Here is a 12,810-nt window from a genome sequence, read left to right on the forward strand (position 1 = left end):
GAACCCCCCCGGGAACCCCCGGGAACCCCCGGGAACCCCGAACCCCCCCGGGAACCCCGAACCGCCCGGGAATCCCCCGAACCCCCCCGGGAACCCCGGGAACCCCCGGGAACCCCGAACCCCCCCGGGAATCCCCCGAACCCCCCCGGGAACCCCCCGAACCCTCCGGGAACCCCGAACCCCCCCGGGAACCCCCGGGAACCCCCCGGGAACCCCGAACCCCCCGGGAACCCCTGGGAACCCCGAACCCTCCGGGAACCCCGAACCCCCCCGGGAACCCCGAACCTCCCGGGAACCCCCGGGAACCCCCGGCAACCCCCCGAACCCCCCGAACCCTCCGGGAACCCCGAACCCCCCCGGGAACCCCCCCGGGAACCCCGAACCCCCCGGGAACCTCCCGGGAACCCCCGGGAACCCCGAACCCCCCCGGGAACCCCGAACCGCCCGGGAACCCCCCCGGGAACCCCCGGGAACCCCGAACCCCCCCGGGAACCCCGAACCGCCCGGGAACCCCCCCGGGAACCCCCGGGAACCCCCGAACCCCCCGAACCCCCCGAACCCTCCGGGAACCCCGAACCCCCCCCCCCCCGGGAACCCCCGGGAACCCCTGGGAACCCCGAACCCCCCCGGGAATCCCCCGAACCCCCCCGGGAACCCCGGGAACCCCCGGGAACCCCGAACCCCCCCGGGAACCCCGAACCCTCCCGGGAACCCCCCGAACCCCCCGGGAACTCCGAACCCCCCGAACCCTCCCGGGCCCACCGGGAACCCCGAGTACCCCCAAGGGAACCCTCCGAACCCTCCCGAACCCACCGGGACCCCCCGGCACCCCCTGAACCTTCTCGGACCCACCGGGAGCACCCCCGAACCCACCAGGAGCCTCCTGGACCCACCAAGAACCCCCCGAACTGAGACCACCCAGCCCCCCACAAACCCCGGGGACCCCCGGGACGCCCCCAGCCCTCCCCTCGGGGACCCCCCCGTGCCCCTTCCCCCCCATGAGAGCCCCGCGTGCGTCCGCAGCAGCTTTATTACAAAAATCCGAGCTCTTGGGACCCCCCCCGGGGTCGAGAGGAGCCCCCATGGCCCCCCCGGACCCCTCCCGTGTCCCCCCCATCCCCCCGGTGATCCCCTCCGGAGCCGGTTCCGGGGGCGCAGCGATTTTGGGGGGGGGGGTGTCCCCAGCCCCTGGGAGGGGGGGGGGTCCGTGGTTGTGGTGCCTGGGCTGATTTTGGGGTTCAGGGTGGGGGGGGGGGGGTCACCCCCGGGTGCCGCTCCCGCGCTCCCCCAGGAGCCAATAGGTCCTGAGCTTGCCCTTGCCCTGCGGGGGAGGGGGCGCTGGGGGTACCCCGAGATTTGGGGTGCAAGGGGGGGGCGCTGGGGGTACCCCGAGATTTGGGGTGCGGGGGTGGGGGGGGGGAGGCGCTTTTCCCCAGGGATTGGGGTGAGGGTCCCCATTGGGGTGAGACTGTGGGGGGGTTTGGGGTTGTTTTGGGGGGGGGTCGGAACTGAGTTGGGGGGGTTTGGGAGCTCTTTTGGGGGGGTTGAAGTTGCTTGGGGGAAGGTTGGGGCTGTTTGAGGGGTTGGGGCAGTTTTAGGGGTTTGGGGCAGTTTGGGGGGGTATCGAGGCAGTTTGGGGGGGGTTGGGGTAGTTTGGGGGTATCGGGGCAGTTTGGGGGGGTTTGGGGCAGTTTGGGATGGTATTGGGGCAGTTTTAGGGGTTTGGGGCAGTTTGGGGGGTATTGGGGCAGTTTGGGGGTATTGGGGCAGTTTGGGGGGTATCGGGGCAGTTTGGGGGCGTTATCAGGGCAGTTTGGGGGGTATCGGGGCAGTTTGAGGAGGGTATCGAGGCAGTTTGGGGGGCGGTTGGGGCAGTTTTAGGGGTTTGGGGCAGTTTGGGGGGGTATCGGGGCAGTTTTAGGGGTTTGGGGCAGTTTGGGGGTATTGGGGCAGTTTGGGGGGGTATCGGGGCAGTTTGGGGGGGTATTGGGGCAGTTTTAGGGGTTTGGGGCAGTTTGGGGGTATCAGGGCAGTTTGGGGGGGTATCGGGGCAGTTTGGGGGGGGTATCGAGGCAGTTTCAGGGGTTTGGGGCAGTTTGGGGGGTATTGAGGCAGTTTGGGGGGGTATCGGGGCAGTTTGGGGGGGTATTGGGGCAGTTTGAGGGGGGTATCGGGGCAGTTTGGGGAGGGTTGGGGCAGTTTTAGGGGTTTGGGGCAGTTTGGGGGGGTATCGGGGCAGTTTTAGGGGTTTGGGGCAGTTTGGGGGTATTGAGGCAGTTTGGGGGGGTATCGGGGCAGTTTGGGGGGGTATTGGGGCAGTTTTAGGGGTTTGGGGCAGTTTGGGGGTATCAGGGCAGTTTGGGGGGGTATCGGGGCAGTTTGGGGGGGTATCGAGGCAGTTTCAGGGGTTTGGGGCAGTTTGGGGGGTATCGGGGCAGTTTGAGGGGGTTTGGGGCAGTTTGGGCGTATCGGGGCAGTTTGGGGGGGTATTGGGGCAGTTTGAGGGGGGTATCGGGGCAGTTTGGGGGGGGTTGGGGCAGTTTTAGGGGTTTGGGGCAGTTTGGGGGGGTATCGGGGCAGTTTGGGGGCGTATCGGGGCAGTTTGGGGGGTATTGGGGCAGTTTGGGGGTATCGGGGCAGTTTGAGGGGGTATCGGGGCAGTTGTAGGGGTTTGAGGCAGTTTGGGGGGTATCGAGGCAGTTTGAGGGGTTTGGGGCAGTTTGGGGGGGTATCGGGGCAGTTTTAGGGGTTTGGGGCAGTTTGGGGGAGGGGGTTGGAGCAGTTTTGGGGGGTACCGGGGCAGTTTGGGAGGCTCGGGGCTCACCTTCATCTCCACATCCCCCCGCAGCTCCAGCTCGAAGCACCCAAACTCCTCCAGCACGGCCTTGGTGACCCCCGAGATGTGGATCTTCAAGGCTGGGGGGTGGGTGTGGGACCCTCAGCACCCCGGGGTGTCCCCAGGGTGTCCCCGGGGTGTCCCCTGAGCCCCCCCGATCGTCACCTTCGCCGTTGGACTCCATGCGCGAGGCCGTGTTGACGGTGTCCCCGAACAGGCAGTACCGCGGCATCTTCAGCCCCACCACCCCCGCGCAGACCGGACCTGCGGGGACACCGAGAGCCGCCGGTGCCGCCGGTGCCACCCCGGCCCTGCCTGTGCCACCGGTGTCACCCTGACCCCTCCTGTGTCACCCCGGACCCTGCCTGTGCCACCGGTGCCACCCTGGACCCTCCTGTGTCACCCCGGACCCTGCCTGTGCCACCGGTGCCACCCTGGACCCTCCTGTGTCACCCCGGACCCTGCCTGTGCCACCGGTGCCACCCTGGACCCTCCTGTGTCACCCCGGACCCTGCCTGTGCCACCGGTGTCACCCCGGCCCTGCCTGTGACACCCCAGCCACCCCTGTGCCACCGGTGCCACCCTGACCCCTCCTGTGCCACTCCGGACCCTGCCTGTGCCACCGGTGTCACCCTGACCCCTCCTGTGTCACCCCGGACCCTGCCTGTGCCACTGGTGCCACCCTGGACCCTCCTGTGCGACTCCGGACCCTGCCTGTGCCACCGGTGTCACCCTGACCCCTCCTGTGTCACCCCGGACCCTGCCTGTGCCACCGGTGCCACCCTGGACCCTCCTGTGCGACTCCGGACCCTGCCTGTGCCACCGGTGTCACCCCGGCCCTGCCTGTGACACCCCAGCCACCCCTGTGCCACCGGTGCCACCCTGACCCCTCCTGTGTCACCCCGGACCCTGCCTGTGCCACCGGTGTCACCCCGGACCCTCCTGTGCGACTCCGGACCCTGCCTGTGCCACCGGTGCCACCCTGGACCCTCCTGTGCCACCCCAGCCACCTCTATGCCACCGGTGCCACCCTGACCCCTCCTGTGTCACCCCGGACCCTGCCTGTGCCACCGGTGTCACCCTGGACCCTCCTGTGCCACCCCGGACCCTGCCTGTGCCACCGGTGCCACCCTGGACCCTCCTGTGCCACCCCAGCCACCCCTGTGCCACCGGTGCCACCCTGACCCCTCCTGTGTCACCGGTGGCACCCCAGTCCCCCCCGTGCCACTGGTGCCACCCTGGACCCTCCTGTGCCACTCCGGACCCTGCCTGTGCCACCGGTGCCACCCTGGACCCTCCTGTGCCACCCCAGTCCCCCCCGTGCCACTGGTGCCACCCTGGACCCTCCTGTGCCACCGGTGCCACCCCGGGAAGCCGGGGGGTGCCCAGTCCCCATCCCCTCGGACTGGCCCTGGCCCTGGCCCTGTATCCACCTCTGTCCCCGTCTCTGACCCCATTCCCACCGACCTGTGTGGATGCCCATTCCCATTCCCATTCCCATTCCCATGGAATGCTGACCCGTGTGGATGCTGATGCCCGTTCCCATTCCCGTTCCCGTTCCTGTTCCTGTTCCCGTTCCTGTTCCCACTCCCATTCCCATTCCCGTGGAATACTGACCCGTGTGGATGCCCGTTCCCATTCCCATTCCCGTTCCCATTCCCGTTCCCATGGAATGCTGACCCATGTGGATGCCCATTCCTGTTCCCGTTCCCATTCCTGTTCCCATTCCCATTCCCATTCCCGTTCCCGTTCCCATGGAGTGCTGACCCATGTGGATGCCCGTTCCCATTCCCGTTCCCATTCCCATTCCCATGGAGTGCTGACCCATGTGGATGCCCGTTCCCATTCCCGTTCCCATTCCCATTCCCATTCCCATTCCCGTTCCCATGGAATGCTGACCCGTGTGGATGCCCGTTCCCATTCCCATTCCCATTCCCATTCCCATTCCCATGGAATGCTGACCCATGTGGATGCCCGTTCCCATTCCCATTCCCATTCCCATTCCCATTCCCATGGAATGCTGACCCATGTGGATGCCCATTCCCATCCCCATTCCCATTCCCGTTCCCATTCCCATTCCCGTTCCCATTCCCGTTCCCATGGAATGCTGACCCGTGTGGATGCCCGTTCCCATTCCCATCCCCATTCCCATTCCCATCCCCATTCCCATTCCCATTCCCATTCCCATTCCCGTTCCCATGGAATGCTGACCCGTGTGGATGCCGATGCGCAGCTCCAGCTGCTGCTGGGGCCGGTGGCGGATGCGGAAGGAGCGCACGGCATCGAGCAGGGCCAGCGCCATCCGTGCCACCTCCCGCGCGTGCAGCTTCCCGTTGCGCACCGGCAGCCCCGACACCACCATGTAGGCGTCCCCGATGGTCTCCACCTGCGGGAAACCGGGAATTCCCTCATGGAAAAGGGCGGCCAGGCAGAGGTTTGGGGTCCTCATCCCTGGAGGTGTCCGAAGAAGGACTGGGAGGGTTTTCCCGACCTCACTGATCCTGGGATTCTGGGATGTTGGGATTCTGTAATTATGGGATTCTGTGATTCTGTTGTGCTCAGATTCTGGGATTCCGGGGTTTTGGGATGTTGGGATTCTGGGATGTTGGGATTCTGTAATTATGGGATTCTGTGATTCTGTTGTGCTCGGATTCTGGGATTCCGGGGTCTTGGGATGGTGGGATTCTGGGATTCCGAGGTGTTTAGATTCTGGACTATCAGCATTCTGGGGTTCTGGGACTCTGCAATTCTGGGACTCGGAGATTCCAGGATTCTCTGATCCTGTGATTCCCCGTTCCCGCCTTTCTGGGATTTTCTGATTCTGAAACTCTGTGACAGCGGCGGGGACATGTCCAGCGTGTCCCTAAACACCCACACACATCCCTACACGTCCCTACACATCCATGTGTGTCCGTGAGTGTCCCTACACGTCCCTATGTGTCCCTGGGCGTGCCACCCTCACCTTGTAGACGTCGAAGTTGTCGATGATGGCATCGAAGCAGGTGTAGAGGTCGTTGAGCAGCGTCACCACCTGCATGGGGGTGCTCTGCGCCGACAGCGCCGTGAACCCCACGATGTCGCTGAAGTAGATGGTGACGCTGTCGAACGCCTCCGCCTGCACCGTCTCCCCCCGCTTGAGCTGCTCCGCCACCGAGCTGGGGACAACGGCGGGGTCAGGGCGGGCACGGCCCCCAGGATGCCCCCCAGGACCCTCCTCCCCCCCGGAGCTCACTGGGGCAGGATCTGGTAGAGCAGAGCCTCGGCCTTGCGCTTCTCCTCCAGGTAGGCCTGGGTGCGCTCCTCCACCAGCTCCTCCAGGTTGTTGGCGTATTGCTCCATGCGCGACAGGAGGTTGTCCAGGATGTTGGTGCTGCTCTCCCTGCGGGAACGGCGTCACCTCCCGCCCGGGGACGCTTTTCGGGGGTCACCTCCCACCTGGGGACCCTTTTTGGGGGTCACCTCCCACCTGCAGACCCTTTTTGGGGGTCACCTCCCACCCGGGGATCCTTTCTGGGAGTCACCTCCCAACCCAAAGATCCTCTCTGGATGTCACCCCCTCATCCAGGGACCTTTCCTTGGGGTCACCTCTCACTCAAAGACCCTTTTTGGGGGCCACCCCTCACCCAAGGACCCTCTCTGGGGGTCACCCCTGGCCTGCAGGTCAGGGGCCGTGGTGGCACCTGTTGAACTTGCGGAGCTGGACCTTGATCTGGTTGAAGTCGGGGCGCTCCAGGACGTCCTCGGCCCAGCAGTGCTGCATCAGCTGCCCCAGCTCCTCCAGGTGACAGCCGACGTTGGCCGAGGGCCGGAAGCTGGGCCGCTCCCCGCTCTTGACGCGCTCGATGATCTCTGTGGGGACGGGAGCCCGTCAGGCAGGGCAGCACCCACGAGGACTCATCAGCAGGTCCAGGAACCCCCCAGTGCGTCCAAAAACCCATTGGCCAGTCCAGCAACTCATCGGCAGGTCCGAGAACTCATCAACACGTCCAACCACCCTTTGATGAGTCCAACAACCCATGAGAGGCTCCAGGAACTCATCAGAAGCTCCAAGAACCCATCACCAGCTCCGACCACCCACCAACGCGTCCAGCCACCCATCTGTGGTTCCAACCACCCATCTGTGGTTCCAGCCACCCATCCATGGTTCCAACCACCCATCCATGGTTCCAGTCACCCATCCATGGTTCCAACCATCCATCCATGGTTCCAACCACCCATCCATGGTTCCGACCACCCACCAACACGTCCAAGAACCCATCCATGGTTCCAACCACCCATCCACGGTTCCAGCCACCCATCCATGGTTCCAACCACCCATCCATGGTTCCGACCACCCACCAACACGTCCAAGAACCCATCCATGGTTCCAACCACCCATCCATGGTTCCAGCCACCCATCCACGGTTCCAACCATCCATCCATGGTTCCAACCACCCATCCATGGTTCCAGCCACCCACCAACGCGTCCAAGAACCCATCCATGGTTCCAACCACCCATCCATGGTTCCAGTCACCCATCCATGGTTCCAGCCACCCATCCATGGTTCCAACCACCCACCAACACGTCCAAGAACCCATCCATGGTTCCAACCACCCATCCATGCATCCAGACCCCGCTGGCCGGTCCGGCCGCCCCCCAGCAGGTCCTCCCGTGTCCTCGCTGACCTTTGGGGCTGAGGTCCATCCCCTCCACGTAGAAGACGCCGCTGCGCAGGGCGATCTCCTGCAGGATGATGCCAAAGCTGTAGACGTCGCCCTTCTGTGTCCCCCGCGCCGGCGGCTCCTCCATGCGCAGCAGCTCCGGCGCCGTCCACAGCTTCTCTGCGGCAGCGGGGACGGGGTCAGGCCGGGTGGGGAACACGGGAGGGACACGGGGGGGAGGACAAGGGGGGGTCTCACTGGCGAAGAGCGCGTGGGTGTCGTCGGCGTCGGGGGCCACGCGGAAGCTCTCCAGCCCGTAGTCCGTGATCTTCAGCACGAAGCGCGAGTCCACCACGCAGTTGGAGGACTTGAGGTTCCCGTGGGACACGATGACCCCGTTGTGCAGGAATTGCATCCCCTGGAGAGGCGGAGAGAGCTCGGACACGGCCGGACCCCACTGACCCGTGGGGTGGGGGATCCCTGTGGGATGTGGGACCCCCACAGGATGGGGAACCCCCCTGAGAATGCCGGGGGTACCTTGACGATATCGTGGGTGAGGGAATAGCGGAACATCCAGTCCAGGGTGATGCTCTCGTTCTCCAGGATGTCCTGGGGACGTGGGGGGTCAGGGATGGCCCTGGGATGAGGCTCCCGGTGCCCTCCCGGCCCCACAGCCCCGGGATGGGGCTCCCGGTGCCCTCGCAGCCCTACAGCCCCGGGATGGGGCTCCCGGTGCCCTCCCGGTCCCGCAGCCCCGGGATGGGGGTCCCGGTGCCCTCCCGGTCCCGCAGCCCCGGGATGGGGCTCCCGGTGCCCTCCCGCCCCCGCAGCCCCGGCCCGGCCGTACCTGGAGGCTCCCTCGCGGGCAGTACTCGGTCAGGATGCAGATGTTGGGCGGGTCGGTGCAGGCGCCGATGAACCGCGTCAGGTGCTCGTTCTGCACGTCCCGCATCTGCCGGGGGCAGCGGGGGTGGGCCGGGGTCCCGCCGTGCCCCCACCCCCTCCCCCGGCCCGGGGACACCCCTGGGGTCAGCCACGTACATGTTTGAGCTCGAACAGGACCTTGCGCGTCAGCTCGATGCGTTTGCGGTTCACGTGCTTCACGGCCACCAGGTTACCCTGGGGGGGACACCGGGGGTGGGGACACCGGGGGTGGGGACGGGGTCGTGGGTGTCCCCCCCTGCTCCCCCGCCCCCGTACCTTGTAATAGGCGGTTTTGGCGTACACCTGGAACTGCCCCTCCGTGGTCATCAGCGAGCCGTAGTTGGAGCCCCGCTGTGCCAGGGGTGTGGGGTCAGCCCGGGCACCCCAATGCCCCCGGCCCCGAGCGGGGCTGTGGGGTGAGCCCGGTCCCCGCGATCTCTGAGCAGGGATATGGCGCAACCCCGGTTCCCCCAGTCCCCGAGTGGGGCCGGGGCGTGACTCCGGTCGCGGGTCCCCAAGAGGGGCTGTGGGGTGACCCCGGTCCCCCCCAATCCCCGGTCCACCCCGGTGCCCCCGGTGCCCCCGGTGCCCACCAGGGACAGGGTGAGTTTGCTGCCGGCGCTCCGCAGGTGTTTCTCCAGGCTGCTCATCTGCACGTCCTCCCAGCGCACCCGCCACAGCTCGGCCGCCAGCTCGTTCTCCAGCTGCAGCTTCCTGCGCCCGGGGGGGGCTCGTGAGACCCCCGCCCGCGCCCCCCGCCCCGGGGTCCCCGCCCCACCCCGCGGCCCCCGCACCTGTAGATGAAGAAGGAGGTGGCGGTGATGGCCAGGAGGATCAGGCTGACCACGAGGGACAGGACTTCCAGCGTGGACAGCGAGGCTGCCGGCGAGAGGAGGGAGCGGTCAGGGCCCGGGGGGGGGGCCGGGCGGGGGTCTCGCGGCTCCCCCCCCCTCACCTTTGAGGCACTGGGGGTCGGTGCCCTCGAAGCCACAGGGAGGGACATCGGACGGGACCGCGTTCCCCGGCCAGTGGATCTCTCGCCCCGGCACCATCTGGATCTTCTTGGTGGTGCCGTTGTAGTTGGCCACGATCTTTGGGATGGGGGGGCAAGGAATGGGTGGGGGGAAGCCCCCGGACCCCCCCCCCCCCGCCCCCGGCCCCGCTGTCCCCGTGCTGGGACTCACCTGGAAGTTTCCCTGCTCGGGGTCCATGTCCCACAGGGAATAGTCGCTCTCCCGGTCCCCCTGCTCGTCGATCTTCAGGAAGCCGGTGACACCTGGGGACAGAGGGTGAGGGGCTGGGGGGGACCTGGGGGGGCTCTGATCCCAAAATATCATCCTGGGAGTGGGGTAGGGGGGGGGGGACTGGCAGGTGGCACCGGGATGGGATGGGGATGGGGACAAGGATAGGATGGGGATGGGATGGGATGGGATGGGATGGGATGGGGACAGGATAGGGAGGGGCCAGGCCAGGCCAGGTCTCACCGTAGAAGGTGCGGTTCCACATCTGGCGGGTGACGGCCGAGGCGTCGCTGACGGAGCCGCCGCGCTCCAGGGTCTCGTTGAGGGCTTGGGCGTAGAGCAGGACCCCGTCGTGGAAAGCGGCGGCGATGAAATTCATCTGGGGACACGGGGACAGCTCGGGGACAGGACACAGCCGGGGGTCTCTGTCCCCTGTCCCCAGCTCCATCCCGCGCCCCCCTTGTCCCCAGCCCCCGCAGTCCCCCCAGCCCCGTGCCCCCCGTCATTCCCATCGTTCCGTGTCCCACCAATCCGTCCTTCATGGAGAAGTTGAAGTGGTCCCGCGCCTCCTCCTTGAGCCGCTCCAGGAAGGGCCGGTACTCGGGGTTCTCGGGCTCCTTGTAGGTGATGATGGTGACGGCCTGGGGTGGGGACAGGGGCTGGAGGGGCTGGACAGACCCACCCGGGGGGTGTCCACGCCCACCTGCGACCATCCGTGCCCACCTGGCTGTGCTGCTGTGCCCACCCCGCTCACCTGGAAGGCGCGGCGGGCGCGGGCGTCGTGCGCGTCCTCGCGGTGCCAGGGCCGCCGGGGCTCGGGGAAGCGCTGGCCCTGCAGGCTGGCCCCGAACATGTCGATGTAGAAGAAGGCGAAGTCGCCCCCCGTGAGCCCCTCACGCTCCGCCTGCAGCATCAGCTCCCGCAGCGTGTCCGGGGCGCAGCACACGTACACGACTGGGGGGGACACGGCCCTTGGGATGCGGCCCCGACAGCGCAGAGACCCCAGCCCCGCATCCCAGGGGTCGCCGGTTATTGTGTGACACGGGCCCGAGACCTCCAACATCCCTGGGAGACCCCTGGAGACCCCAGCCCCGCATCCCGGGGGTCGCCGGCCGTTGCGTGACACAGCCGGGGGTTGCGGTGCCCCCGGGCCGGGGGGTCCCGACCCCGCTGCCGGCCCCCCCACCGTGCCCTGCCCGGCGCTGCCCTCGGCGCCAGGCCGAGGTTTCCTGTTTTCCCGACTCCGTTTCCTCCTCCCCGCGGCCCTGATGGATTCTCGGCGACACCGTGACCCCGGGAGTGCCGCCTGGCCCCCGCCACGGCCCTTCCAGCCGTGCCAACCCCCGGGGCCCCAAAATGCACCCCCGCGGCTGAGCACCCACCGCCCACCCCGGGGTTCCCGGTGCCATCCGGGGTTGGAGCCGTTCCATGGAATGGGACAGAACCAGCCCGGGACTCCGAGACAGGTGACAACGCCCGGAGTTCCCGGTGGGACAGGGAGTGGGGAGGGGTCCAGGGGGTCAGGGTGGGGCAGGGGCAGCGCGGGGGTGTGCGGGACACGCGTGTGCGGCTGTGACACCCGTGTGCTGCCAGGAACATCCGTGTAACAGCCATGAACAGCCATGAACAGCCATGAACAGCCGCGCAACCCCCGTGCAAAGCTGGGCACAGCCGTGTCCGGCCATGAACACCCCTGCGCAGCCGTGAGTAAGCACGAAAGCCCGGTGTGAAGTCGTGCACAGCGGGGCACAGCTGCAAACACCCCCTTAAATTCGTGCCCAGCCGTGTCTGGCCACGAACACCTGCGGACACCCGTGAACACCCCCGTGTGAAGCCGTGCACAGCTGGGCACAGCTGGACACGCCCGCGTGCAGCTGTGAACACCCCTGTAAAAGTTGTGCGCAGCCATGTATGGCCACGAACACCCCGCACAGGCGTGCCAAGCCTGGCACACCCATGGGCACCCGTGCCGACACGGCCCCCTCCCCGTCGCCCTGCCCGCCCCGCCGTCCCCGCCGTCCCCGTCGGCGGCACTCACTGCGCCCCTTCGCCTTGATCTCCTGGATGATGAAGGAGAAGTTGCCGCCGTCGCGGAACACCACGTCCCTGACCGTGAGGTTGCGCAGGGTGGGCAGCTGCATGTACAAGCCCTCGGCGGCGAAGTAGTAGGGCCGGTCGTCCACTCGCTCGTCCCAGTACACCAGCAGCGCCCGCCGCGTCCAGTTGAAGTGCCGGTGCAGCTGCACGCCCAGTTCGCCCAGTTTGCGGTGGCTGGGGCCGGCGCGGGTGGTCAAGCCGAACTCCTCGCTCTTGTCGTCAAAGCCGTGGGCTTCGGCCCCCGCCGTGACCAGCGGCAGCTGCCAGTGGCTGGTGAACCGGGCCACCGGCGCCGCCGAGTAGACGCACCCCGGCCCCAAAAACGCCGCGGGGTGATGGGAGAGCCGCAGGTCCACGGCCACCAGCGGCGCGGCCATTTCCGAGCAGACCCCGTGGCGATCCTCGCTGTTGCCGAACACCCACCCGAGGGTGAAGCCGGGCAGCAGATCCCGCCGGGAATTCACGGCGGCCGCGGCCAAGCGCACGGCGGGTCCCACGCGCGGCCAAGCCCACGGGTAGGTGAGGTTGTGCTGGGGCAGCACCACGGCGAGGGTCAGCGGGGCCGGGGCCGTCACCGCGCCCGGGAGCAGGGCCAGGAGCGAGGCCAGGAGCGGGGCCAGCACCGCCAGCATCGCCCACGGACGGAGAGTGGCTTCCCCCCCCCCGCGGCGGGGCTGAGCCCTTGCTCGCCGCCCCCACTGGTGACACAAAGGGCCGTTATCATCCACACCGAGCTTAACTCCTTCCTGCCCGCTCCCCCCACGGCATTCCAGCCGGGATGGGCGGCGGATGGGGCCGCCCGCTGGCGGGTGGGGATATTCCCACCCGTGGGGCGGTGGGACGGCGTTTGGGGTGGGGGGGCGATGTGCCGGGATGTGTCCGCTCCGTGCGTCGGGTCCCGGCGGCCGCGACCACCCCGGTGCCACCGCTGCCACCCCGGGCACGCGTGGGCGCTGAGACCTGAGAAACTCATCAGTGTAGAGGGGACACCCCGGCCCACGGACCCCGCGCTGTCCCCACGCAGCCCCGCAGCCTTCGCGCGGCCTCGGGGGGCCCGGGAGGGGCTTGGGC

The 12,810-nt window shown here is 67.7% G+C and overlaps 1 protein-coding gene across 2 annotated transcripts; it reads right to left on the reverse strand.

The window, feature by feature from the left end:
- Window positions 1-1,012: 1,012 nt before the first annotated feature.
- NPR1 (natriuretic peptide receptor 1) lies at window positions 1,013-12,455 on the reverse strand. 2 transcript variants are annotated; one of them, XM_032093106.1, is made up of 21 exons: window positions 11,681-12,455; window positions 10,397-10,596; window positions 10,170-10,283; window positions 9,886-10,021; window positions 9,586-9,677; window positions 9,357-9,492; window positions 9,196-9,280; window positions 8,995-9,115; window positions 8,678-8,752; window positions 8,519-8,596; window positions 8,325-8,429; window positions 8,015-8,086; window positions 7,736-7,895; window positions 7,502-7,652; window positions 6,517-6,685; window positions 6,069-6,215; window positions 5,799-5,991; window positions 5,048-5,222; window positions 3,002-3,100; window positions 2,825-2,916; window positions 1,013-1,321 (listed from the first exon to the last, which is right to left on the reverse strand). In XM_032093106.1, the coding sequence occupies exons 1-21, from the start codon at window positions 12,369-12,371 to the stop codon at window positions 1,239-1,241; spliced, it is 3,174 nt and encodes a 1,057-aa protein (XP_031948997.1). In that variant the 5' UTR covers window positions 12,372-12,455; the 3' UTR covers window positions 1,013-1,238. The 2 variants fall into 2 exon arrangements, with proteins under 2 accessions (XP_031948997.1, XP_031948998.1); XM_032093107.1 differs by having other exon boundaries at window positions 7,502-7,657; window positions 11,681-12,447.
- Window positions 12,456-12,810: the final 355 nt, after the last annotated feature.

The sequence above is a fragment of the Corvus moneduloides genome, chromosome 29 (assembly GCF_009650955.1).
Source record: "Corvus moneduloides isolate bCorMon1 chromosome 29, bCorMon1.pri, whole genome shotgun sequence".
In the NCBI taxonomy this organism is placed as follows: Eukaryota; Metazoa; Chordata; class Aves; order Passeriformes; family Corvidae; genus Corvus; species Corvus moneduloides.

What these genes read in the sequence shown, in the direction of transcription:
- NPR1 (XM_032093106.1), bottom strand. Translation starts at nt 12,371, where the DNA reads ATGCTGGCGGTGCTGGCCCCGCTCCTGGCCTCGCTCCTGGCCCTGCTC. An exon ending in GTGGAACCGCACCTTCTACG is followed by an intron (nt 9,678 to 9,885) that starts GTGAGACCTGGC and finishes CTCTGTCCCCAG; the next exon opens with GTGTCACCGGCTTCCTGAAG. An exon ending in CAGCTCCGCAAGTTCAACAG is followed by an intron (nt 6,216 to 6,516) that starts GTGCCACCACGG and finishes CCGTTCCCGCAG; the next exon opens with GGAGAGCAGCACCAACATCC.